This window comes from Mchenga conophoros, linkage group LG15, assembly GCF_057382185.1.
Source record: "Mchenga conophoros isolate Kocher_MC1m ecotype Shallow Benthic linkage group LG15, M_conophoros_male_GT1.1, whole genome shotgun sequence".
Taxonomy (NCBI): domain Eukaryota; kingdom Metazoa; phylum Chordata; class Actinopteri; order Cichliformes; family Cichlidae; genus Mchenga; species Mchenga conophoros.
Genome location: NC_140540.1, coordinates 23942613 through 23966155, shown reverse-complemented (window position 1 = coordinate 23966155; position 23543 = coordinate 23942613). Strand labels below are relative to the sequence as shown.

The 23543-nt window shown below is 43.0% G+C and overlaps 2 protein-coding genes, 2 long non-coding RNA genes and 1 pseudogene across 4 annotated transcripts; 3 read left to right on the top strand and 2 right to left on the bottom strand.

Annotated features, from left to right (window-relative positions):
• The first annotated feature begins 1000 nt into the window (after positions 1–1000).
• On the top strand, positions 1001–3845 carry LOC146558414 (uncharacterized). The gene is made up of 3 exons (XR_014888593.1): positions 1001–1132; positions 3047–3091; positions 3665–3845. It is a non-coding gene; the product is annotated as an uncharacterized LOC146558414 (long non-coding RNA).
• A 3441-nt stretch (positions 3846–7286) lies between these two features.
• On the bottom strand, positions 7287–8647 carry LOC146558413 (uncharacterized). The gene is made up of 2 exons (XR_014888579.1): positions 8400–8647; positions 7287–8051 (listed from the first exon to the last, which is right to left on the bottom strand). It is a non-coding gene; the product is annotated as an uncharacterized LOC146558413 (long non-coding RNA).
• A 30-nt stretch (positions 8648–8677) lies between these two features.
• On the top strand, positions 8678–11670 carry LOC146558412 (uncharacterized). Its single transcript, XM_085246985.1, has one exon. It carries the CDS (start codon positions 8869–8871, stop codon positions 11248–11250), a length of 2382 nt encoding a protein of 793 aa, XP_085103111.1. The 5' UTR covers positions 8678–8868; the 3' UTR covers positions 11251–11670.
• A 6515-nt stretch (positions 11671–18185) lies between these two features.
• LOC146558411 (low-density lipoprotein receptor-related protein 11-like) lies at positions 18186–20143 on the bottom strand (annotated as a pseudogene).
• Positions 20144–21690: 1547 nt separating this feature from the next.
• Positions 21691–23163, top strand: LOC146558410 (multifunctional protein CAD-like). The gene is made up of 4 exons (XM_085247963.1): positions 21691–21883; positions 21975–22196; positions 22289–22477; positions 23008–23163. Exons 1-4 carry the CDS (start codon positions 21794–21796, stop codon positions 23161–23163), a joined length of 657 nt encoding a protein of 218 aa, XP_085104089.1. The 5' UTR covers positions 21691–21793.
• Positions 23164–23543: the final 380 nt, after the last annotated feature.

Sequence of the window (23543 nt, the reverse complement as noted above, 5' to 3'; positions counted from 1 at the left end):
TCAAAATAATTCTGCACTTTTCGGTCTAAATGCAAATCCATCCCCTTGAATTTGTCCAAGAGTAGATCCAACAAACGTTTTTGGTGAGAATGAGGGCACTTTAAAAGTTTACCAAGCTTTGAAAGCACAGCCTGAATTAATGTCTCTAACCATCTTTCAAAGTCTAAGGTTTTTTCAGGTGGCTCACAGTCTACAGAAGATCTGTGATGCTGTATCTTTTTATATGACTCCGTTTGACTTACGTTTGTTAACGGTGGGATGCTGGCTTCATGTTCAACACAGGATTTCTGCTGCTGGGGATCTGGAATTGGATTGTTTTCTGGTTTTGCAGCACTGTGTTGGTCAGCATTTTGACAGCTTTCTTCTGTGTTAGCTGTTTCTTGGCTGTTAGCATCTATATTCTGTGCTGTATCAAACTCCTGCTCAGCAGAATCGTCCAAAAATTTCACACGTGACAAAACCGTTTTGCCAGTAGTGGTGTGGACAGAACAGTTTTCATGTACAGGGGACTTCTGGGAAGACCTCAGTGGTGATACTGCTACTGACTGTGCACACAGGTCCATTACGTCCTCTACAAAACCTACAAGCCGCTTAGCAGTGAAGCAATCCGGATAGCCTGAGATAAGCTCTCCCCACTGCTTGATCGAAAAACTACTGAACAAGTTATTCAAGAGGGATACCAAAGCATGTACTGTAGAATTATCCCCATTGGTCTGAACTGTTTCATCATTTGTCATTGTGTTACAGTTCGAGCTTGCCATTTCACTTTTTTGTTTTTTATGTCTAAAATGTTGTTTTGTGTTAAACTCCGTGTTTGAACGTTTAAAGCGCTGCTGTCCCGCTGTGTGAATGCGTTTCAACTGAACAGCCAGGTCTATATATAAGGTCGGTTTAAGGTTTCTTTGTAACGTCACCTGACGTTTCTTTGTAACGTCACCTGACGTTTCTTTGTAACGTCACCAGTCAAAGGACTGGCCCGCCCCGTCATAACGAAAGGGGCGGGACAAATCTGTTGCTTAGCAACTGAAAAAAAGGCACACCGCGCTGAATGCTACATCCGGCCTGCGACGGTACACCGCCTCCGCACCACCGTTTAAACATGAAGTGTGGATGTTAGAAGATCCCAAATATGGTGAGCTACTGGGAAATTACTCACGTTTTTGTTCTTGAGAGTGAGCGATAATAAGCGACATTTTATTGAGAAATTACAGTAGTCTGTCTACAAAAACTACAAAAATGACCTAAATAAGACAGAAGTACACATTCATTTTTATCGTTTTGTCAACAACAGGGCGCATGAGGTTTGTTCAGTATTTGTTGTGTCTACAAGGCTCAGGCGCCCCCATGAAGTGTCTTATTTGTATAGTTGAAAGCATTATAAAGGAACGCAAAACTAAATTACATATAATTATAATTCTTGGCACTTTCTGGTGTGTGTGAGTTAGTGTTTCTCTTTTATGATTTGTGGGTCCAGCGTCAAATTTAGAATCCTTCCCATCACACATGAGGTCTTGAATAATCATCTTATTTTAAAGACCTCGTAGTTTGATAGTTTGCTCTCAGACTGTGGGCTTCCTTGTGGTTTTTAGGATATTTAGAAGTAGAAGGGGATCATCCTTCTGTGGAACCAGCTCCCAGTTTGAATGCAGGAGACGGACACTATCTCTACTTTTAAGATTAAGTTTCAAAGTTACCTTTTTGCCAACGCATATAGCTAGGGCTGAATCAGGTGACCATGAATCCTCCCTTAGTTACCCTGGGACTACCCTGCTGGGGGATTCCCACCATGTGTTTATACACCTCTCTGCATTCAATAATTAGTTCTTGTTCATCTCTGGCTCTCGTCCACAGTGTGTCTTTTGTCCCCTTTTTCGTCTCCTCATCCCCAAAGGGTCGCAGCGGGCTGCCCCTCCCTGACCGTGGTTCTGCCAGAGGGTGCTTCCTGTTAAAAGTGAGTTGTTCCTTCCCACTGTATTGAGGTTTTTTCTTTTTAATTGTAGACTTTCTACCTTACAATCTATACCACCTCGAGGAGACTGTTGTTGTGATTCAGCTCTGCATAAATACAATTAAATCGAATTAAGTGGGTTCAGCTGTTTTGTGAAATAAATGTGAGTGACATGGTAAGTAATAGCCTGCATGTAACTCATGGTAAGAAGAGCAATATCGCCCCCTCCTGGTTCAACCTTTTTTTCTTTGCAGTAATCTTTCCAATAATAATACATATGCACTAACCTCATGCTTGCTGTTAACAATAGCCTAAAGACACAAAATCAAGTTTAGTTTTTTCCTTAAGTTTATGTTTTTTTTTATATGGTTGGCATTTATTTTGTTTCTTTTTAATAATTATATTGATTCTATTGATTGTTTGCCAAGCACTGAGGTCTCTGCTTAGACTGTGCTACTGGGATCACTGATTTAAAAATGAGGCAAAAGCACCAAAGTTGTGCTCAAAAATAGTACAGTGAGCTACAACCTGTTGCTGTAGTAATTCTAACACACTTATTGTTTTTAAATACATACATGTTTAGTTCTTTTAAACCTAATTATATATTTTTTTTTTGCAAAAGTGTCACCTAAACACCCAAATATACGTAATTCAAAACTTAATTTAATTATTACCCATTTGGCTGGTAACATGGACCCAGTCTGATGGATAGTTACTGAACAGATAGTCTTTTCTTTAAAGGCTGCATTCAGAGCAAATCATTGTAAAAACAAGACAAGTCAATAAAAAACAAGTAATAACTATAATACTAAACTACAATAGAGAGAAAATCCAGTAAATATAATTATATTATGTAAAAAATATACAAATATTTACCTCTAATTTAAAAAGACATTACAAGGGTACTAGTTTCATTTTAATCTAAACATAATCTAAATTGACACTAAATCAGTTTAAATATTACAGCTGAAGGTGATTTTAATAAATGTACTGCTGCTTGACTTTGTTTTACTACTGCAGTATAATTTATCATGTACAAAAGCTCCAAATGTTGTTTCTCTGACTTAATGTTCTGATGACGTTTGTGTTACTTTGCAGGAAATAGTCAGGACCCAGATGAACCTGTGCTGGAATTCAGTGTGGGTGAGTAATATGAGCATTTATGAAGGCTGTCCATGACCTGTAATTAAATTTAGCGTCATTAGTGCCACTCATTGCAAGTGACAGTGCACATGCTTTCAGCATGGAGTCTGCTCTTATGGTAGCAAAATAAATTCAGAAAATCTCCATCAAAAAGCAGCTCAGCAGCAGAAATATATATGGTCAGCTGGTTGTGAGTTAATGAGCATGTGAAATCAGTGTGAACATTTTGAAACAACAACTCTCCAACCTCGTAATTGTAAGACTGCCTGTGCAGCCACAGGAGCCTTCAGAGAGTCTTCCTGCTTGTCTCTTGGGTTGATTTGCTCGTGTTTTCTCACCCAGTCAATGACTGTAAAAGGGCTGGACTAATTGGAGGCAGGTGTAATTGATTGCACTGATATGCTAGTCTACTTATAGCCCACATTACAAACACTGCTGTGTTATTTTGTCTCTCAGTGCAGGTATGTAATGTGACAAAACCTCTAATGATCTGATATGTTTGGGATGGATGGGCTGTGAATTATATAGTGAATTGTCTTATTTTGTCGCTCTGTGCAGGCTTTCTACTTACAGGGTGGTGGGTCTCAGAGGACAATTGCTACCCCTGTTGAAGTGAACAACGTGTGGAGTGCAACTGGCTTTGTGGCATAGCTGGCTCTGGCCTTGGACTGTGTGTTTTTACTTTGTACCTAAATGGGACACTGGACTTTTAACTACTATTCATTGTGTTTATAAATAAAATTTTAGAATTTTATTGACTGTCATCTTTTTGCCCACGGTTGGTGAGACCTAGAATCTCTTTGTGTGTGTGTGTGTGTGTGTGTGTGTGTGTGTGTAACATCAACAGGGTTTTGCATAAAAGAGTGTGAGCAGGTCAAAAGGTCAATTCATTTATTGTAGTTTTATGGCAGCACCCTCTAGTGGCCTTGAAGCAAACAGTCTCCTAACTAAGCCATGGCATCTCTGGTCTCTCCTACTTTTGTGTGCTCTGCTGGAGGAGCAGCATTGGATCTAGTGATACTGAGTAAGCTGATTAGGACAGGCCTGGAGAAATGTGGTTTGCATGAAGTATCAGGAAAAAAAACAACCTTGTATTGTAAAATAATAATACACGAATAATACTTTTCATGACATTCAGATTTCTGGACTCACGAGTTCATAGAACATTAATGTTACGAAACATTGAGAAGTCTTAAAACTACATTGTATACTTATTATTTATTTACTTTAATCAGATTTGACTGGTATTTTTAAACATTACGTTTTTGTTCCTTCAACTATTGTATTTAAGCTTATGACTCACTCACAGTATGTTTATATAACTGCCTAAAAAACGGTGAGGATGTGGCCGCAGTGGCTGAGAAGCAAGAACTTTGCTTTTTCTTTTTTTTTTTTCTTTTTTTTTTTTAAATTGGGAAGCATAAATGAACATACCAGAAAACCCTGCACGAAGGAGCCATATTTGTTTTTTGTGTGTGCATAAGATGAAGCTTTAGTATTATTACACATATGATAAGGATGTTAGCATGCAACACACAAACTCAAGTGGTGTTGCCAAGATAGTTGCTGACTGGCAAGAAACTTCTAGAAGAAATCTGGTGACAGTCCAAAGCACAAATGAACATGTTTAATACTCGTGCAAGACCCTGTGGGAAGGTGCCAGATTGCTGTATTTTGTGTGAATCAGGAAAAGTGCACGGTGATGACTAAAGCTTATAAAACATCTCTCTCCTTATGTGTGCATATATGAGAAAGAAAATTCTGCCAAAGCAACTTTAGCTTCTTGCAAGCATCAGTACACAAAGGATGCTAACACAAAGCTAGCCAAGAACCAAGAGTGATTTTAAAGTTGAACGTATGCCGACCCCAGCAGCCAAAGGGAGCTCCGGGGAGAGCTTCTTGGGGTCCAGTGATGTGTCCTGAAGAGACGACATGAGCTCTCCCTCCTGTAGGCCCACCCCAGCAGTAGGTGCTGTCTGTCTCATTCCGAGTTAACTGCTACTCCTCTACATCTAAACGAGCCAGTTGAGGAGGTTCAGGCATCTGACAAGGGTGCCTCTTGAACGCCTCCTGGGTGAGATGTTCCAGGCATGTCCCACCAGGACAGACAGGACACACCCAGGACATGTTGGGGAGATCACAGCACTCAGCAGAGAATGCCTCAGTGTCCCCCAAATAATGGAGGAGCTGGCTCGGGAGAGTAAGGTCTGGGTCTTCTCTGCTTATGCTACTGCCACCGAAACTGGACACCAGATAAGCTCAGAAAAATGAACAACCTGTTTAAATAAAGGTTAATTTAAAAAAAATGTTTGTCATTAGCTAGTCTGTGTACATGTACTTCTTCTCCAGTGTTGAAAATGTTAAACTCACAACCTGCACATTTTCTGGTTGCATCATCAAATAAATACCCCCAAAAGTAGTCTGAGTACTTTTACACTGGTTTTATGCTGCGATATTTTCAAAGTCTTTCACTGAACACATTCAGTCACACATTGTTCATCATTTATTGGAAGTTTATTGTTTAATGTCCTGTCTAAATAACTTCAGTCACCATTTGTATTCATTAATGAATAACTGACTTCTAATATTAAAAGAAATAGAAACTGTTGTGCTGTTGTTCACGTAGAAGGGCCTGCTGCTGGATGTCCAGACTTTGTGCGTCAGCAGGAGGGTCAGGGTACAGGGTTCGAACCTCCTCATGAGATGTCGTATCTGCTGGATAAAAGCAAGCTACATCACATCTGGGATTGTCCTAGAGCTGCCCTACAGTAACAATCAACTGACTAATATATGAAATACTTGCAGTAGCACAATAATAAAACACAAAGCAAAAAAGTGTTTAGTGAAGATAAAAAACCCCATCAAAGTTTTAGTTTGGATAAAGGGAGACAGAGCACCAATCTAAACAAGTCTAAACCATCTGGCACCTCCACACTTGTAAGAACAGCATGACCAAAGTGATTGTAGGAGGAAACAACCTTGACTTCCTTTACATAGCTTAGTACTGAGAATAAAAGAAAAGCATGATTAGAATTATTTGTGCTTCTTCTTCTTTCGGCTGCTCCCTTTAGAGGTCGCTACAGTGGATCATCCGCTTCCATCTCTCTATTTCTAGCATCCTCCTCAGTCACACCAACCCCCTGCATGTCCACCTTCGCTACATCCACAAATCCTTTCTGTGGTTGTCTGAAAACATCATCCACGGAGACTCTTGCCTGATCTCATCTGTCAGCCTCTCCATCACCAGTGCAAACAAGAAGGGGCTCAGAGCCTCTCTCTGATGTAATCTCAACCCATCACATACTTCTCTGCCCCTCAGGACTTTCTTATGCAGCACCACAGTTACTCTCTTCGCACCTTATCATAGCCTTCACTCCTACCCTCTCTATGCCTCCCGTCTCCATCCTCTTCAGAGTTGCCTCACTTCCTTCTCTAATTCAATTTTCGTCCAAAGTACTCCTTCTCCCTTCTCAACACACTTTCTTCACATTAGCACATTTCCATCTCTATACTTGGTTACTCTCTTCCAGCACAATTTATGTGCCTTGCCATTCATTAAAAATCATTTTCTCCTTAGTGTCCAGCCTCACATACAACTCACTACTCAGCTGTAACTTTATTAATCCCTCGGGAGGGGTCCTCTGGGGTTTTCACAAAGCTGAATAAACGTCAAACAGAAAACTGATTAAACAAAGTGTGAGACGGTGGAGAATTGACGCCAGCGCCCGGTTATATTTTAGACAGCAAGGAGCAGACGCAGTTTCACTCCACCGAGGGAGCTCGTGACGTACTACGCGGCTTTCTTTAGACCGCGAAGGCGGGTCCTCAGGTGGAAGCAGCCTCTGAATTTGGACACCCCCGCTGTTTCCGGCCAGCCAATAATAACGGTGACATTTAACGTATTTTGTCGAATAAATAAACACTGTAAAATATATTTGCCCCCCCCCCCAACAGCCCTTTGAATGTTGGCAAGTATGAACCGTCTGCTCGGTGTTTCCTAAAACGTTAAAGCACGTTTGGCTTCACACTGACAAACAGACCCAGCTTCGGCACAAACCTAAACTAATATGACACCGGAGCGGAAAGGCTGATTATGTTTCCAAGATGGTTTGTGTTTTTTAAAAGGAAGGAAACCTTCCTCAAAGCGGGCAGAGCAGTGGAGCCGCCGAGGGAAAAGCACACGATACAAAAACTGTAGAATTAAAAATATAATTTATTATGTTTAAATAGTTAAAAATATAAAATGAATTAAAACAACCTTGGCCAAGGGAAGACACAATAAAAATCAATAACACACAACATTAGAAGTCCAGTGGAATCCACCACGGCCTAAAAGTCACAGAAAACTAAGAGGTCCAGCGTAGTATTAAAAGAGGGAAACCCAGCGGAGTCCTCGCCTTCCTCCCCGCATTCCACGTCCTGGTGCACTGAAGAAAGGGAGGGAGCGGCAGTCACTATTCCTTTGGCAGTTTACTTTATAAAAAGGATAAGTCAAAGACTTACCCGGGTGGGCAGAGCTCTCAACTCCGCCCGCCGCTTCCTCAAACTGCAATCGGCACCGCGGTCTCACTGCTTCTGTTCTCCCGCAGTGCACGAGCTGGCTCTTGTCGTTATTGCCACCAGACTGCCGCTACGCGTCCCTAGTCGCTGGTCATCTGCCTTTTTTTCCTCTGATCGTTTCCCCTTTCCAGTCGCTGGTAATCTCTCTTCCCAGTCGCTGGTCGTCTGCTCCATCTGATCATCTCTACTCTCTGATCGTCTCTCGCTCTCCCCTCTGATCGTCTGTGTCTTTCCTCTGTCTGTCTCGCATTCTCCGTGTTACATTTTTGTTGAACACCGGCTCCAAACCTCTTATGTGTCCTTGAGCACTCTGTAAATTACCTTTTCTTTTCTCTCAGGTGTGTCCAATTAGTAAAAACGGGGGGAAAGGCGGAGTCTCTCCAGGACAATTTGCCGGCAACTAAAAACATGCAAACTAAATAAAACACTGCACAAAATACATGCAATATAAAAAATAAATATATACACTTCACATAAAAATACAGCACAGCAAAACAACGTCCGTCTTCCCTGGATGACACTAACTAACCGACCAAAGAGCCGCGTTAAGTGGCGATATGACTAACGTCACGTAACTTAGCCGAAGGTTAGCTAAATTTGACTTTGTAAGACTTTTTCATTACGCTAACATTTGTGATATGACTGCACTATGCTGCTGTTGTTGACTCCACTTAATTCTACAATTCTTTCATTATGCTAACATGTGTCCTGGTGTATATATGAAGTGGGATAAAAACCCAGAACTAACTTTTAAGAGTTTATTTCTTCTCCGCTTCGACCGTCGGCCATTTCCCCAAAACGTCCTCCAACCTATGATTCCAATGAATCCTGGTGGGTCAGGAACTGCTTTTAAGCATCTTGTAATCGTCGTTCCAACACAGCGTGTTTGTTTTGATTCGTAGACCCCGAAAATGGTGCCGGGCTCCCACAATGCATTGCGGCGTGCCGTCAACTCCAAAGCGTCATTCAAATCTGTGAGCGCGCAAGGAACGCCGCCTCTCCGCGTGCGTTTCTTGTGACGTCACTGGCAGATCAAAGGCGTTCGCGCTGGTCTGTCAGTAACGTCACAGACAACCGAGCCTATAAATAACGGCTCTCAGACAGAAAAATCAGAACTCGATGCTCATGTGTTTGCAAAACGTTCAGCAGTCGGCGCTCTGTAATACAAGAAAATTCTCACACGCTCAAACGGAGAAAATCTAATTTGTGACACAACAATGGAAACCATCAACGAAAATTCAATCGTGGTCACACCAGACCAGATTATCCCGCCAATCAACAGGTGCTTTGAAAGGCTCTCTGAAGTTCAGTGGAGCATTATAGAAAATGGAAAATGCGACTCCAGCGTCCATGCCGTGCTCGCTGATATGATTTCTGAAATCATTCAGATCGCCTCTGCCAGCATCCTGAGGATTGCCCTTTCTGTTATTCAGGAACCCATGATAAGGGAAGAGTTTATGGATGAGGGGAAAATAAGGGTGTCCCTCGGAGACTCGATCTCAGCTGCCATCGCCGGCGCTCTTAATGTCTCAAAACAGCAAGATAAGAGCGCTGACAAGCTGACGCTGATGGTTGAGGAAGAGATCTCAGAAAAGGTCAGCTCAACCATTGCACTGATTGAAAAAAGCCCCGATTTCCCAGTAGACCCTGCCGTTTATGTTAGCGGCAAATTTAGTAGTATTAAGAAACTACACCGCATGGTTTGTTGCGCTGCCTCATGCCTGAAAAGGTATGCAGCATGTAAGCTGCGCTGCCAGTGTGGGACAAATGGGTCTCATTCCAGTACAGAACGTACTGGTTCAAAAATATCAGTGAAATCAGCAATCGCAGAGATTTCTGTTATTCTGTCAACAAGGAGCTCAGATGGAGAGATGACAGGAAAAGATAAAGATGAGCTCCCAGAAGAATCACAAAGCCATATAAAACCCACTGCAGAAACACAAAGTATCCAGGCTCCAACCCCAGTAGAAATGGTTGCAGTTGACATCGTAGGTGAGATACTTGCTAACATGGATTCAAGCAGTGAAGAGCTCTGTGAGAAATGTAACTTACCCAAACCTGCCTTTAATGCAGGCTTAATTATCCACAAGGTGAGACACTTCTTCTCCAAATGTGTGCCATCCACCTCACACGCCAGGCTCAAAGCACGCAAACACAACTTTTCCATGTTTGCAAAAAAACAATTTGAAAAAATGAAAACAGAGCTGAAAAAAAGAATAAAGGCAAACAGGAAACATTTTGTTTGTCTACAAAACATTTGCAATCACCCCAAGAAGGAAACTGCGCCCTCCAATGAAAGTATAGTTTTCATTCTCCCAGGGTCAGTACCTGAAACGGCTGCTCCCCAGAGTACAGAGGCTCATCGCTCCCCTTCTCCACATACGGCAAGCCTGGGAACCGCAATTAAACGTTCTTCTTCAGTCGACTTTAACGTCATTAGATCAGACGTTAATCAGTTATTTGACAAATTAACAAAGAAAGAAGAACTCTTCCTCATCGATAAGACCTTGGGGGACTTTAAAAATAGTGGGCATATCAGGAATTTTACGGAGGACTTAGTGGCAAACCTGTTTGATCTACTTACGGTGGATCGAGGCTATCAAATCCCCATACCTCTAATGGGTAGGTCCCTCTCAGACACGGTCATCTCCAGGACTCCGAAATCAGTACAGGGCTCAAAGCGTCGCATTTCTGCTGAAGTCCTCTATGTCCTCATAGATGACACAGTAGAAAGGTTTTTGCAGAAGCTTTTACTCTTCTGCAATGAAGAGAAAGATCAAATGATTCAAATGGACAAGATTTCTGGGGCCCTGGAAGACATCCACAACTTTATTAAAAGAGCACAGACCACAACACAGGAAAAAAGCCCTGATTCAGATGGCAGAGGAAAAGAATCTGGTGCATCACTTCCAACACCAAAACCTGGGAGCATTTCTCCAGATAAATGCTCTGTGGCATCTGACAAGTCACCTCGAACGCCACAACCTGGGAGCATTTCTCCAGATAAATGCTCTGTGGCATCTGACAAGTCACCTCAAATGCCACAACCTCGGAGCATTTCTCCAGATAAATCATCTGGAGCCTTGAGCCTGAAACACTCTCTCAAAGATTCCTCCAAAATATCAGAGATGGATTCTGTGTCAGGTTCATCTTCTGATGTTGAGAAAATTTCCAATGACCTTGCGTTGCTCCTTATCATGAGAGTCATCTATAAATCTAAACCTGAGACCCAAAAGTTTGCTGCTCGGATCGCAACTACTACAAAAGAAATAGACACGGTCATCAACCGTCTGAGCAATCTAATGCAGCCTGAACTCAGCAGCACAGCGTCTGCCACAAGTCTGACAAATGACAAGACAAAGTTCATCAAGAAAATAGCCAAACGCCTCATCAAGGAGTTTGGCTCCCCAGACAATGTCTTAAAGGCTTTGATGGCAAATGATTCATCTTTTGATGAGGCTCTGATTAGACATCTAAAAATCACTCTCGGAGTCATCCCGGGTCCCCCAAAGACGTCCAAAATATCCAGGTTTTTTTCTGCGGTGGGAAAAACATTGCTAAAACCCTTCAGGTGGTTCACTAAAGCCAGAGATCATTAAAATGACCATTTTGGCTTTTCCCACTGCCCTGCTTCTTTTAAAATCTTGAAGCAGACTTTTAGCACCAAATCCTTTTTTTAAAAACATCACCATAAAATTTTGGGATCAGCCCTCAAATCCAAATTTTAGAACTGTAGTTCACGCCATCTCGTCTCCTTTTGATTTCCATCCCCCCAACCGGTCGCAGCGGATGGCCGTCCCTTCTGAGCCCGGTTCCGTTGGAAGTTTCTTCCTGTTAAAGGGAGTTTTTCTTCCCCACAGTCGCCTCGTGCTTGCTCAGAGGGGGATCATTTGATTGTTGGGGTTCTCTGTAGTACAGTAGGGCTTTGACCTTACAGTACAAACAGGGAGGAGACTTTGGCTTGATTTTTAAAATATCTAATTCGGCATGAAATAAAAAAAATCCAAATTAAAAATGCATTCCAAGTTTGTTTGTGTTTTTCTTCTGTTGTCAAATATGTAGAAAGTGTTACACGTGTGATTTTAGTCATTTTGCATCAGTTTGTAGCCGACGTGTCTGTTTGTGATCATCCTGCATCTGTTTTTGTCTGATTTGTGTCTTAGTTTGGTCAATTTACATCACTTTTGTGGCCCAATTTAGTTGTTTTGCATGTATTTGTGGCAAAATGTGTGGACGCTGTTTGACGTTGCTATGTTTTGTCTTAATGCTTCACTTTGGTTGTTTATGTATGTGCTCATTTTGATTCTAGATGTAGACCTGACATCTGAAAATTAGCACCTAGTCCACTTCGAACATTTTTTTTAGTCCAAATAAAAAAATTTGGACTAATAAAAGTCCAAATAAAAAAATGTTAATACTTTTTCTTTTTTTCGCCAACCTTGTAGAGCAGTGGTTCCCAAACCTTTTTTGCTAGGCCCCCCTTTGTTTTACAAGAAAAATGTTCGCTAAAAAATATTATTAGCCAAAGCTTTCACTGGAAGTCAGTTACTGGTGTCAGGCCAGCTCCCACTTCTTCTTTTGTGTTACTTCTGCATATAAGTATACACAAAGAGACATTGAGACCTGAATCACAAATAAAAGCCACCTTCAAGATTAACAAACACTGTTTAAAGAGCTCCGTATAAACTTCTGTGTGCAACAAGGCCTCTGTAGCATCCAGACCACACTGATCTAGGTCTTCTTGGTAGAAGAAGGTGTTTCCTTTTTCCAGATGTTTAAATGCCAGCCTCCCCAGATTCAGAAGAAATTTCCTTTCAGCCATCTCACTTGTTTCATGTCCCCCCACATGTTTGTTCCCCTTCTTCATCTGAACCAACAAGAAGTGTGAGTACATGTCAGTCAGGGTCTTGGGCAGCTCTCCTCTCTGCTCTGTAGTCAACATGTGCTCCAGAACTGTAGCAGTGATCCAGCAGAAGACTGGGATTCTACACATGATGTGGAGGCTCCTGGATGTCTTCATGTGGGAGATGATTCTGGACAGCTCTTCATCACTGAATCTCCTCCTGAAGTACTCCTCCTTCTGGGCATCAGTGAAGCCTCGTACTTCTGTTACCCTGTCAACACGTCTAGGAGGGATCTGATTGGCTGCTGCAGGTCGGGGAGTTATCCAGACGAGAGCCGAGGGAAGCAGATTCCCCTGGATGAGGTTTGTCAGCAGCTGGCTGACTGATGACTTCTCTGTGACATCAGACAGCAGCTTCCCGTTGGTGAAATCCAATGATCCAAGTCTGCTTTCATCCAGGCCGTCAAAGATGAACAAAAGTTTACAGACAGCGAGCTTCTCTGCTGTGACCTTCTGTAATGTTGGATGGAAAACATGGAGCAGCTCCAGAAGACTGTACTGCTCGTCTCTGATCAGCGACGCTGTTGGTCAGAACCACTCTGATGGGTCTCTGTTGGTCAGGTAAGGCTTTAAAGGTGTCGTGACACCTGACTGTAATGTCATCAAGAGCCTCCATCTTGGAAGCTGTCTCCAGCTGCATCACCTCATGTTGGTTATGAACGTCTTCATTCTGTCCCTCTGTGATGTAGAGCTCAGTGTAGATCCTGTTCGGGAGGGTTCCACTTCCTGTATTATCAGTTTCTTCAGTCACACTTTCAAACCTCCTCCTCAGACTGATCTTATATTCTTCTAAAACCTCTTCCAGACTCGCATCTGCTGATTGACAACAAGAAACCAAAAAGAATGAAATGTCTTTAGTGTGTGAAACTGCATGAAAAACAGACTTTTATCTTTTGACGGGAGGGATGGGAATGGTGTTAAGCATTGTAAATTGTAAATAAGCTTCAGAAAATAGTAAATCGTGTAACATGACATTTTCGGCATTAAGTTATAACCAGTGTGTGACTTATTTAAAACATTTTGATTCATAATCAGAACCTTTTTTTGTCACAGCAGAGACAAGAAGCAACTGTTAAAAATGTTCCTAATGAGACATTTTAAGAGGAGGGAAAATCCCCCTCATACTGGCTTCACATCATTGGCTCCCTGTTAAATCCAGAGCTGAATTCAAAATGCTTCTCACATAAAAAGGGCCATAATAAAACAGCCCCATCTTATCTGAGAGGCCTCACAGTATCATATCAGATAGATGGAGCACTTTGCTCTCAGCCTGCAGGTTTTATCCTGCCCTCCTCCCCTCATTCCAACCAGTCGTGGTGGATGGCGGCCCGTCACTGAACCTGGTTCCGTCTCAGTGTTCGACTGTACAAAGAGAGAGTTTTTCTTTCTTAATGTCTCCAAGTCGTTGCTCGTAGGGAGTTGTCTGAGGCTTTATAACTGAGGCTTTACCTAACACTATAAAGTGCCTTAAGGTGGCTGTTGTGACTTGGTGCTATATGAATAAAATTTAAGCGATAGCAGAAAAGCAACAAAAACTGTTAACCCAAGAAAATAATGGAAGGAAATAGTTCTGAATATGCTTAATACGCGAATCCTCATCTTATATAGTTCATGTAATCTGCTACATGTAATTTCATTCAGTGTGATGTTATATGTAATCTGTGTGGGAAAAACGAGTTATTGTCGTCTTAGTGAGCTCTGTGGGTCAGACGTTTCTGGCTCTGTACGAAGAGAGGGCTCGTGAGCGCGCTCCATTTGTTCTCCATGTGATCCTTTACTCTCTCTGTGCTACTGCGTCTCTTTGCCTGCTGTGCTACACCCTGGGATTACTGTTGCTGTTGTTTGGCCATTTACATGATTCTGTTCTTGTTGTACAGTAGCTGCTTAATAAAGTGTGTACATGAACTCTGCTCTTCTTTAGATGATCTTTTGTTGAGTGTTTTTTTTGTTTTTTATTTCATCTAAAAATCTACAAATGACCAGCTAAACTTTTGGCCCAGCAGCACACGCAGCCATACAAACTATTTCATTTTGAGCTGCTGCTATGAAATCAGAGCCAAATGGAAAAGCCTGCTGCAGCGTTTTTTACTCTGATTTTCTGTTTGTATTTGGATTCAGCCAGTATCCAGTATTTTGATCATTTATTTCCAACAAACAATTGAATCCTTTCGTTTCTAACACATCACCCAGTTTGCATCAGTATTGATCTCCAGCATGTTTTTCTCCGCGCGAGAGCCATTATGTTTTCAGTGTGTTCCTCTGATTGTTTTGAGTAGTATATATTGAGGATTGCCTGATATTGTGAGCAGGTGGGGAACATGACAGCTGAACTTTAGCAAACCAGGTGAAAAATAATTAAGACAATCACAAAGCAGGAAGTAAAACTAACGTGAGACATGAAAGGAAACAACATTCAAAGTAAAACAGGAAAAAAACCTATACCATAAAAAATCGAATGAAATCTTTTTCATGCACCTACAAAACAAGAAGTCAAGTTTTCAAAAATGTGTTCATCAGCACACGGATACCGACTCTTACTTTGGACAGAGATGCCACAACTGGTAGCGACTGAATCCTCTGAGACATCTTGACCCAAAGCACAGCAGGACAACTGCTCCTCCTCCTCCACACCAACATCACTGTTCTCTCTGAGGACACAAAGGGAAAATTATTATTACCAGTGCAACTGTCAAAGTGACCAAAGTGACTCACACGCAGGTGTTTACAGTGCATTCATCTGTAGTGAATAGTGAAGCACAGTTCAAAAAGACAACAGGACGAGTTGATGCAGGAACTTGCCTTAGTTAAAGGTACAGCTGCACAAACTAAGTTCAAACCTGATCCTTTTCTATGCAGAGCTCTTCTCTAAGGTCAAAAGTGTTCTCCTCAAGGTTTCCCACCCAATGACTGCTTTCAGTTTGTCACGTTAGGTGCAGTGTGGAAGATTATTCCACGATCAATGGTCTTTGATCAATGATTGTTGATCAATGGTCATGACAATTTGCATATTCATGATCAAGGAACTGACGTCACAGCCAGTGGGCTGGTTTCAGTCATTGTACAAATGTACTGTTTATAAGACTGGAAAGCTGCAGTCAGCTGTGTGTGACCACCCAACAATTTATCGTTGATGGAGTTCATCTTGTTCCAGAACAAGGAAGGGAAAATGCAGCTTTTTCCCTTCTGCTGTCTTTCTCGAACTGAGCAAAACTATGACGTGGGAGAAGTGGAACTGCTAGCTGGCGGGAGGGAGCAGAACACCTGCTCATTGTTCATCGTTTGACTGACCACAAGCATCTTGCATATCTCACAGCAGCCACTCAAGACAAACCAGGTGGGCCCTCTCCTTTGCTTGGTTCAACTGTGTTATGATCTATAGACCCGGCAACCCAAAACGAGAAACCCAACACTTTGTCCCGTCAATTCTCAACTTCTGATGCCACGGCAGAGGAGACCATTATTTTCCCGCCCTCCTGCATTGTTTGTTTGCTGTACTAAGAGATTGAGTCATTTTCTGCAATGCATAGCGGGACACATGTCCCAGATGTTGAACTTCACATCATATCATGCTTTGTAGATACTTGCAAATCTCTATAATATTAAAGCTTGGCATTCTACACAAAAAAGCTATGAAACCCTGAAAAAGAACCAGCTGTTTTTCTGTGTTCTTTAAATTAATATATTGACCATTATTAGCTGCAAAGGCCTTCGAAACGGATTTGCACAGGGCAGATGTATTCAGGTGAAAATGTATGACTATATTATGCCAAGCTTTTGAGGATCTTAATGTCTTTTTCCTTTTTGGCAGTTTTGTTCGCTGACTGTGGCAGATCAATACTGAACTACAGGTTAAAAGTCTTCATATAACAGGAAAATTTTTCAGCTGCATTATTCACTTGGAAACTCAATCTCTGATTTTCAGAATCCATTTGTTCCATTCCAATCATATTACCAAATCATACACTTTTGTTGTTGTTATAAATGTTATTTTGGTTTTAGCGACAGCAATTCTTCGCTTCTTTTTGACTTTTTAAAGATGCATCTTGTGGGCTTCAAGTATTTGGAGTTTCCATCCAAACTTCTACATTCTGAAGCCTCTACAGCTCTGAAGATATTCAGAGATGCTGAACCAAACAACCAACCGTGTCTTCTAAGCCTACATTTTATTTCTTTTTAGTTTGATGACAAAAAGTAGCCCCTCACTCAGCCGTACATCTCTGGGCTCAACTCTAAAGTCCAACCTCCTCCTTAGGTTTGTCCTTAAGGCTAAACGTCCAAATTCTTGAGACGTAACAAAATTCAGTTAAAATGAAGTCTTTATTTTAAACTAATCTTACAAACCAATACCAACTAAAAATTGGCAACTAATATTACCAAAGTCACTTTGACTATTCTCATAAACTGATCGGACTGCATTCATTTTATATATAAAGCTCCAGTCACCTCAAAGTGTTACTGGGCACTGCGCTGGTATGGAATGAGTGATAAACGTCTGTACAGGTGTTTTTGAAGTAATAATCATCATAATCTCAAACTTCCAGGAGTAAACTCCACTGACACCAAGTCCACCTGTTTGTCCACATTCTTTTAAAGATTTCAAAGTGAAACTTTTTGCACGGATACTGTGGAATTTTCTCTTCTTCCTGTTAAACCAGTCCTCTCCCACTCAATCTTACTTGTCCTTTTAAACTTGTAATTGTTTCTACATACTGATTTCACCTATGTTCTCTATTTCCTTCGTGTACATTAGAGACAGTATCTTACTTTGTGTCGGTCACAGACAGACGGCTGGATCCTGGAGACTCCAGATCACTCATCTTCAGTCAGTCTGAGAGAGAAACCAGCAGTACTGACTGTGAAAGGAGAACCAGAATCATGGTGAATCTCTTTTCAGGAGTCACATCCAAGACTGACAGAACAAAAAATGAAACACACTCATGGTCTCGTAAAAAGTGACTGTGAGGAGAAGGAGGCAGGCCTTCATCAACACAAATCAAACAATTATTAATTAATTCGATTTTTGATGGAAACGGAAACAAGCAAAATACGCACTTACTTTGACAGTTAATGATAATTATACTACTGTTTAACACCGCGTGTTTCCGTTTGAGTTAATCTAATTATGGTTCTGTGAAATAACACTCAGTGATTTTCAGAGTTCAGTCAGACTGATCTCAGAGTTATGTCCGTGATCACCACTGTATGAAAGCTTTAGTCACATTTAAGGGCAATATCACCAAAATACAGTAAAAGATCTCCTCCTTGAATGTTTCAGATAAAATGGAAAACAGACTCATGCAGTAAATATTCTTTTATTGGAGAGAAAACTGTGCAGTATAATTTACTCGAGATGTTGAAGATATGAGAGCATTAAACAGGCTGATGTTTGGAAGAGGCTCTGACAGGAGAGAGATGATACAGAAACATGGCATCCTTATAAAATACTGACACACTTTATGAACGGACAACTTTTCACAGCTCTTTGAACATTTAAATGAGCTGCATACTTTCCCCACTGAAACCAGCACAATCCCTCTGTGATGGAAACAATATTTGAACTAAATGTACTGTGGATAAATCAAAGCATTATCAAAGTTGTCCGTGGTTCCCTTATTTTTCCTTCTTTCCCTGTCAGATCCTGTCCTGCAGGATAAACATGACTGAGTGGTTCCCTGCATGCAGCTGTTACAGTTTGTGTTGGAGATACTTCTGCAAATACAGGAAGCAAATATCTAAAAACTGTTTTCAATGTTTTTACCAGTCTGTCAACTACAGAGAGCTGTCTGTTGTCCCCCTGTTCTCCTCTATATCTCTCAGCTGATGCTGGCTCACAGATCAGACGACAGATCATGAGCAGCAGCACGGCAGTGATGATTAGGCCAAGTGTCAGAGGAACTGGAAATGGTTTGGAGATGGGGGCGTCACTCACTGCTTGGCTCTGGTTGGCTTTAGGGGAAGCTATCTCAGTCTGCTTGGTGACTGGAGGAGCCACACTGGCAGGTCTGAAAGCTGGACTTTTTTGTATGCATTCACTGACACAGTCCAACTCCTGGAGGAAGTTGTTGTGGTTTCCCTGGCAGCCTCCATACAGGAAGTGTTTGCACTCTCCCACATTTTGGTCGTAGTACCACCGTGGGAAGGTGCCTTTACAGGGTCCCACAACTGGAGCAGCAGCACATGGGTCTTGACTGACTGAAGCTTCCTGCTCACTGGCACTCTGAGAAGGAGCCGCCTTGCTTGTGTCTTGCGGTGTGATGGTCTTTCTGGCTCCAGTCGGGAGCATGGAGTCGTCTTCAGCTTTCTTTGTCTGAGCGACAGGCCGCTGAGGGCTGGGCAGGTCCACAGCGTGGGTCACTGACTTTCGGCTGCCATCGAAGTTTGGGCAGAAGTCTTCGTCTGAGCGGTCTGGACAGTGCTGCTTCCCATCGCAGGCATAGGTGATGTCAATACAGCAACCGTCATCACACTTAAATTGGTAGTTTGAGCAGTGACCGGTACATACTTCTGCTTGGTGTTTTGGAGCCAGTACGGTGACAGAGATGTTATCGGAGCTCTTCTGTCCCGCCGTGTCAGTGACTGTCATCTGAAACGTGTAGACTCCTTCCTGGAGGCCACTGATCTTCAGCAAACCTCTGGATGTGTTGACTTCATATTGATGGCTGTGTCTCCTTTAATCAGACTCCACTCATAGCGGCGGATCCCGTGGTCGTCCACGCTGTCACGGCCATCCAGCACAGCCCAATCTGTGGGCAGCTGGATAACCACATCCTGTCCAGCGTCACTGCGAGGAGGCTCATCCACGTCTGCATCATCCTCATCAGGAGCTTCTTCTCCGGGCCTCCGGGCTGAGTCGCTAGATGAAACAGGGAGGTGTCCCTGCGTTGTGTTGGGAGTCCGGCTGTATGTCGTGAAGCCTTTCTGAGCCGAGAAGGCGCACACATTCTTACTCCTGTAGGTGCAGTTAAACAGGTAGCAGCGGAGACTGTCCCCGGGCTGCCTTTGGTCCTCGTGAAGCACCGCAACTGTGCAGTGAGGCTGGGAGCAGCAGGCGTGCACACAGTCCTTCCTGGTGTACACCCTGTCCGGGGCCAGCAGGAAGGTGGCTCCTTGCTCGATGGAGTCCTTGGCCCGGATGATGCGATCCCCCGCGGCACTGAAGTCGCCCACGCAGGAGTCCATCACTTCACCTGTCCTGTAGGTCTGGTCCTGCTGCAGCTGTTTGCGGAATTCCTCCAAGAGCTCCTCCACCCCGGATATTTTGGATTTCAAGTCCGATATAGGCGAAGATCGAGCGTCGATGCTGCCAAAGGTGAGCAGCAGCAGCAGCCCTACACAGGCGAGCAGCAGCCGGGGATGCTGAAGCAGAGCCATGTTGTTGATCACACAGTCAGACGGCGTCTCCCTCTGCCTCCGGCTGGCCTCCCGCTCATGAAACTCCTTCCCGGCACAGACGGCCTTCCTACATTAAATATATCCCTGTTAATATCGTTTAACGCCACTGCTAGGCTGAACAACCAGCTGTAACCGTAGAGCCGCGGAGCTTACAGTTCGTCCTTCGACTGTGCTTGAAATCTGCTGTTGTCATGGTGAGGGGGAGTTTGTTAATTGGGTTTTTTCCAGCCAGTACAGAGGCACTTAAGGCACCAGAACCAGTCACTTCTAGAGTGAATCACCACTGGACTCCATCTTTCACAGACTGTTACCTGAACAGAGGCTTTGTGTTGTGTACGATGCCCTCGTTGGTGTGGTCGTTAGCATTTGTGAAGAGCACGTCCCAGTCTTTGGGCAAAGTGTCAGGGTTGACAGCGAAGCCGTGATTCTGACTGGTGATGAAGCAGCGCTCTGTCCCATTATGGATGCACGGTTGGTTGTGTCCACGGTTACCGTACCTGAGAAACAAGAGGAAATAACACACTAATTAAAAGATGGATAAAAGACATTTCCCACGGTTAACAAAATCTATAATTATACATTTAGCTTAACCAAGGTGCCCTCTAATGAGGCATTATTATAGCAGAAGCTTTAATTGTCACGGCTGCCGAGGCGAGCCGCGTGGAGTTGGAAGAAGGACCCAAGATGCAGGCAGTGGATGAGATACCGGTGGTTTTATTTACAGAGGTGTAGTGGCAAACAAACAGTGGGGCATAACAAATAACTAAATAAACAAGTTAAATCTCCTTGATTACTGACGAGAGTCAGCTGCACAAAAGGGAAAGGTGGCACCTCAGGCAGAAGAGGTAGTGTGACACGCCCACACAGGCACCTTCAGGAGGAGGCCCTGCTAGGGCCATAACACCCACCAAAGAACACAGAGCAGTTCTGTACAGGTGTGTTTGTAGCTTTGGTGACTGTTGAAGGTAGTTCAGTCTTCTTTTGTGTCTGTATTGTAGGAATTGGGACAGTGGGTTCTAGGACAACCTTTATTTTTATTTCTTTACTGTGGATAAGATACTTTTACGTGGTCCATCACTTTGTTTGGTTGAACACTTGAATGCAGCACAAGTGTTTAAAAGCAAAGGCAAAACATGAGCTTTGTGTTGCAGCCCTTAAATCCGCGGCTCCATGGAAGTCATCATGTAAGATAAAGGGTGGTGCTGGTGGACTAAAGAGAGCTCGTTGCTCCACTCTGGTTTTTATATAGATGCAATATAGAGACAACAGCCAGTAATTAGTAAGAGGAAAAATAAGAGTGCGGATTAATAATGATAATGAAAAGAAACAAGTTTGAGGACAAATATTCCCTCAGATTTTTACCTTCTTTGCCCAGGTTTATTTAATGTAGTTTATGTTATTATTTTTATTTTTAAATTTCAGTGTTCATAATACGTTTCTGTAAAAATGTGCTGGCTCAAAGATATAAAAATCCCTGCTCAGCTTTCTACCTGCATCCATCATATGGCAGTATAGAGTGGAAACGAAGAGGCTAAAAGGCTTTTACAGTAAAAAATCAAAGATCACTTAAGCTGCTTTTAGTTCAGTTGCAGACTTCCAAATGTCTTGGACGGGATGAAATTCCCAGTGTGAAATCCACAGAGCTGTTTGTCTCATTTTCATGTGTTGTGAGTGCTTCGTGTCATTACATCTTGTTGTTACAGGTGATAAAAAATGAGCGCCCGGACGGCGTCTTGCTGACTTTTGGAGGTCAGACTGCTCTGAACTGCGGTGTAGAGCTGACCAAGCTGGGCGTTCTGGAGAAATATAAAGTGCAGGTTCTGGGAACTCCTGTTTCCTCCATTGAGATGACCGAAGACAGAAAAATCTTTGTGGAGAAAATGGAAGAGATCAATGAGCATGTAGCTCCCAGTGAAGCAGCTCTGTCGGTGGAACAGGTGAGGAGACGTGTTCGCTTATAAATTAATAGCTTCTGGATTGTTTTTTGCCCCAGTGAAGTCTAAATTTATCTGATTAACTCTGCTGTAGGCGGTGGCAGCTGCTGAGCGTCTTGGCTACCCCGTCTTGGTTCGTTCAGCGTTCGCTCTCGGAGGCCTCGGCTCCGGTTTTGCCAACAACAGAGAGGAGCTGACCTCTCTGGTAACGGCAGCATTCGCTCACACCTCTCAGGTGCTGGTGGATAAATCCCTGAAAGGCTGGAAGGAGATCGAGTACGAGGTGGTCCGGGACGCCTATGACAACTGTGTGACTGTGAGTAAAAGGAGACCAGAGAACAAACGGTTTATACTCACTAAAAAAAAACTGAGGGCGATTTAAAGTGGCTGTTGTTTCCTCTTGTTTAGGTGTGTAATATGGAGAACATCGACCCACTGGGTATCCACACTGGGGAATCCATTGTAGTGGCTCCCAGTCAGACGCTTAATGACCGCGAGTACAACATGCTGAGAAACACGGCCATTAAAGTCATCAGACATCTCGGCATCGTGGGAGAGTGTAACATCCAGTACGCTCTTAACCCCGAATCTGAACAGGTAAGCATATATGTGAAGACCTGGGTGATGAAAAGCACAAATAGGACTGTGTTCACCTATAAAGTGGATCTGCTTTGCATTTCCTTATTTTAAAGCCAGTGACATGCTGTAATGAATAGTACAGAAAGTGTAGGTATATTGAAATAAGCATGGGTGGTAACATGACTTGAAGTATATACAGTTTATATGGCTATAGGATGTACAGAGTGTGCGGCTGGATCTGCAGATAATGTAACAGCCAGGTATGTCAACGGCTTACATTTACTGTTTTGGCTCCATAACAAGGTTGTAAAAAGCCTTTGCTATGTAAATCCTAGTTCAATAAGTTTTAAAAGAAAATTGTTTTAGGTATCAATGTGACCAAGTTCATTTCATACAAACCAGGAATAGATTTGTATGAATAGGCTTTATGTATCAGAACAGGCCTTTAAACAGGTCTTGTGTGCATGGGGAGCTGGTATTCCTGCTCCTGGTCTAATTCCCGTAATGTCTGTGATTGAATTGTATCTTCTATGTATAATGTGTTGCAGTACTACATCATTGAGGTGAATGCCCGCCTGTCAGGGAGCTCTGCTCTGGCCAGTAAAGCGACTGGTTATCCTTTGGCCTACGTAGCAGCTAAACTTGGTCTGGGGATCCCGCTGCCACAGCTCAAGTACGTCTCTCAGCTTAAGAACGGCGGATAATGATCTAGCTAGCCGGCTAGCGCCGCTTCACTCAAAAGCACCCAGGCTTGGCTTTCAGTGAGGCGTCTCTAACTCCTTTCACCCCCGATCGCTCCGCAAACAGTCTTTGTATTAGCTGGACTTATTTTTCGTTTATATGGGCCGATGATGCTGGTCGATGTGGAAAAAATAACTGAGTTGTTCATATACCGGTGGCTAGCTAGCTCTGCGTTAGCCACCGGTGTATGTCTCTTCCCCTCGTATGCGGGGAAAGAAACATGCGAGGCGGCCACCGATCGACCGGTGGTGGCTAACGCGGAGCTCAATCGTGGATAAGGGAAACCCAATGCAGGAGAAGCAGGCGGCTGGTGAACTGAATTTCAGGTAAGACGTTATTAACT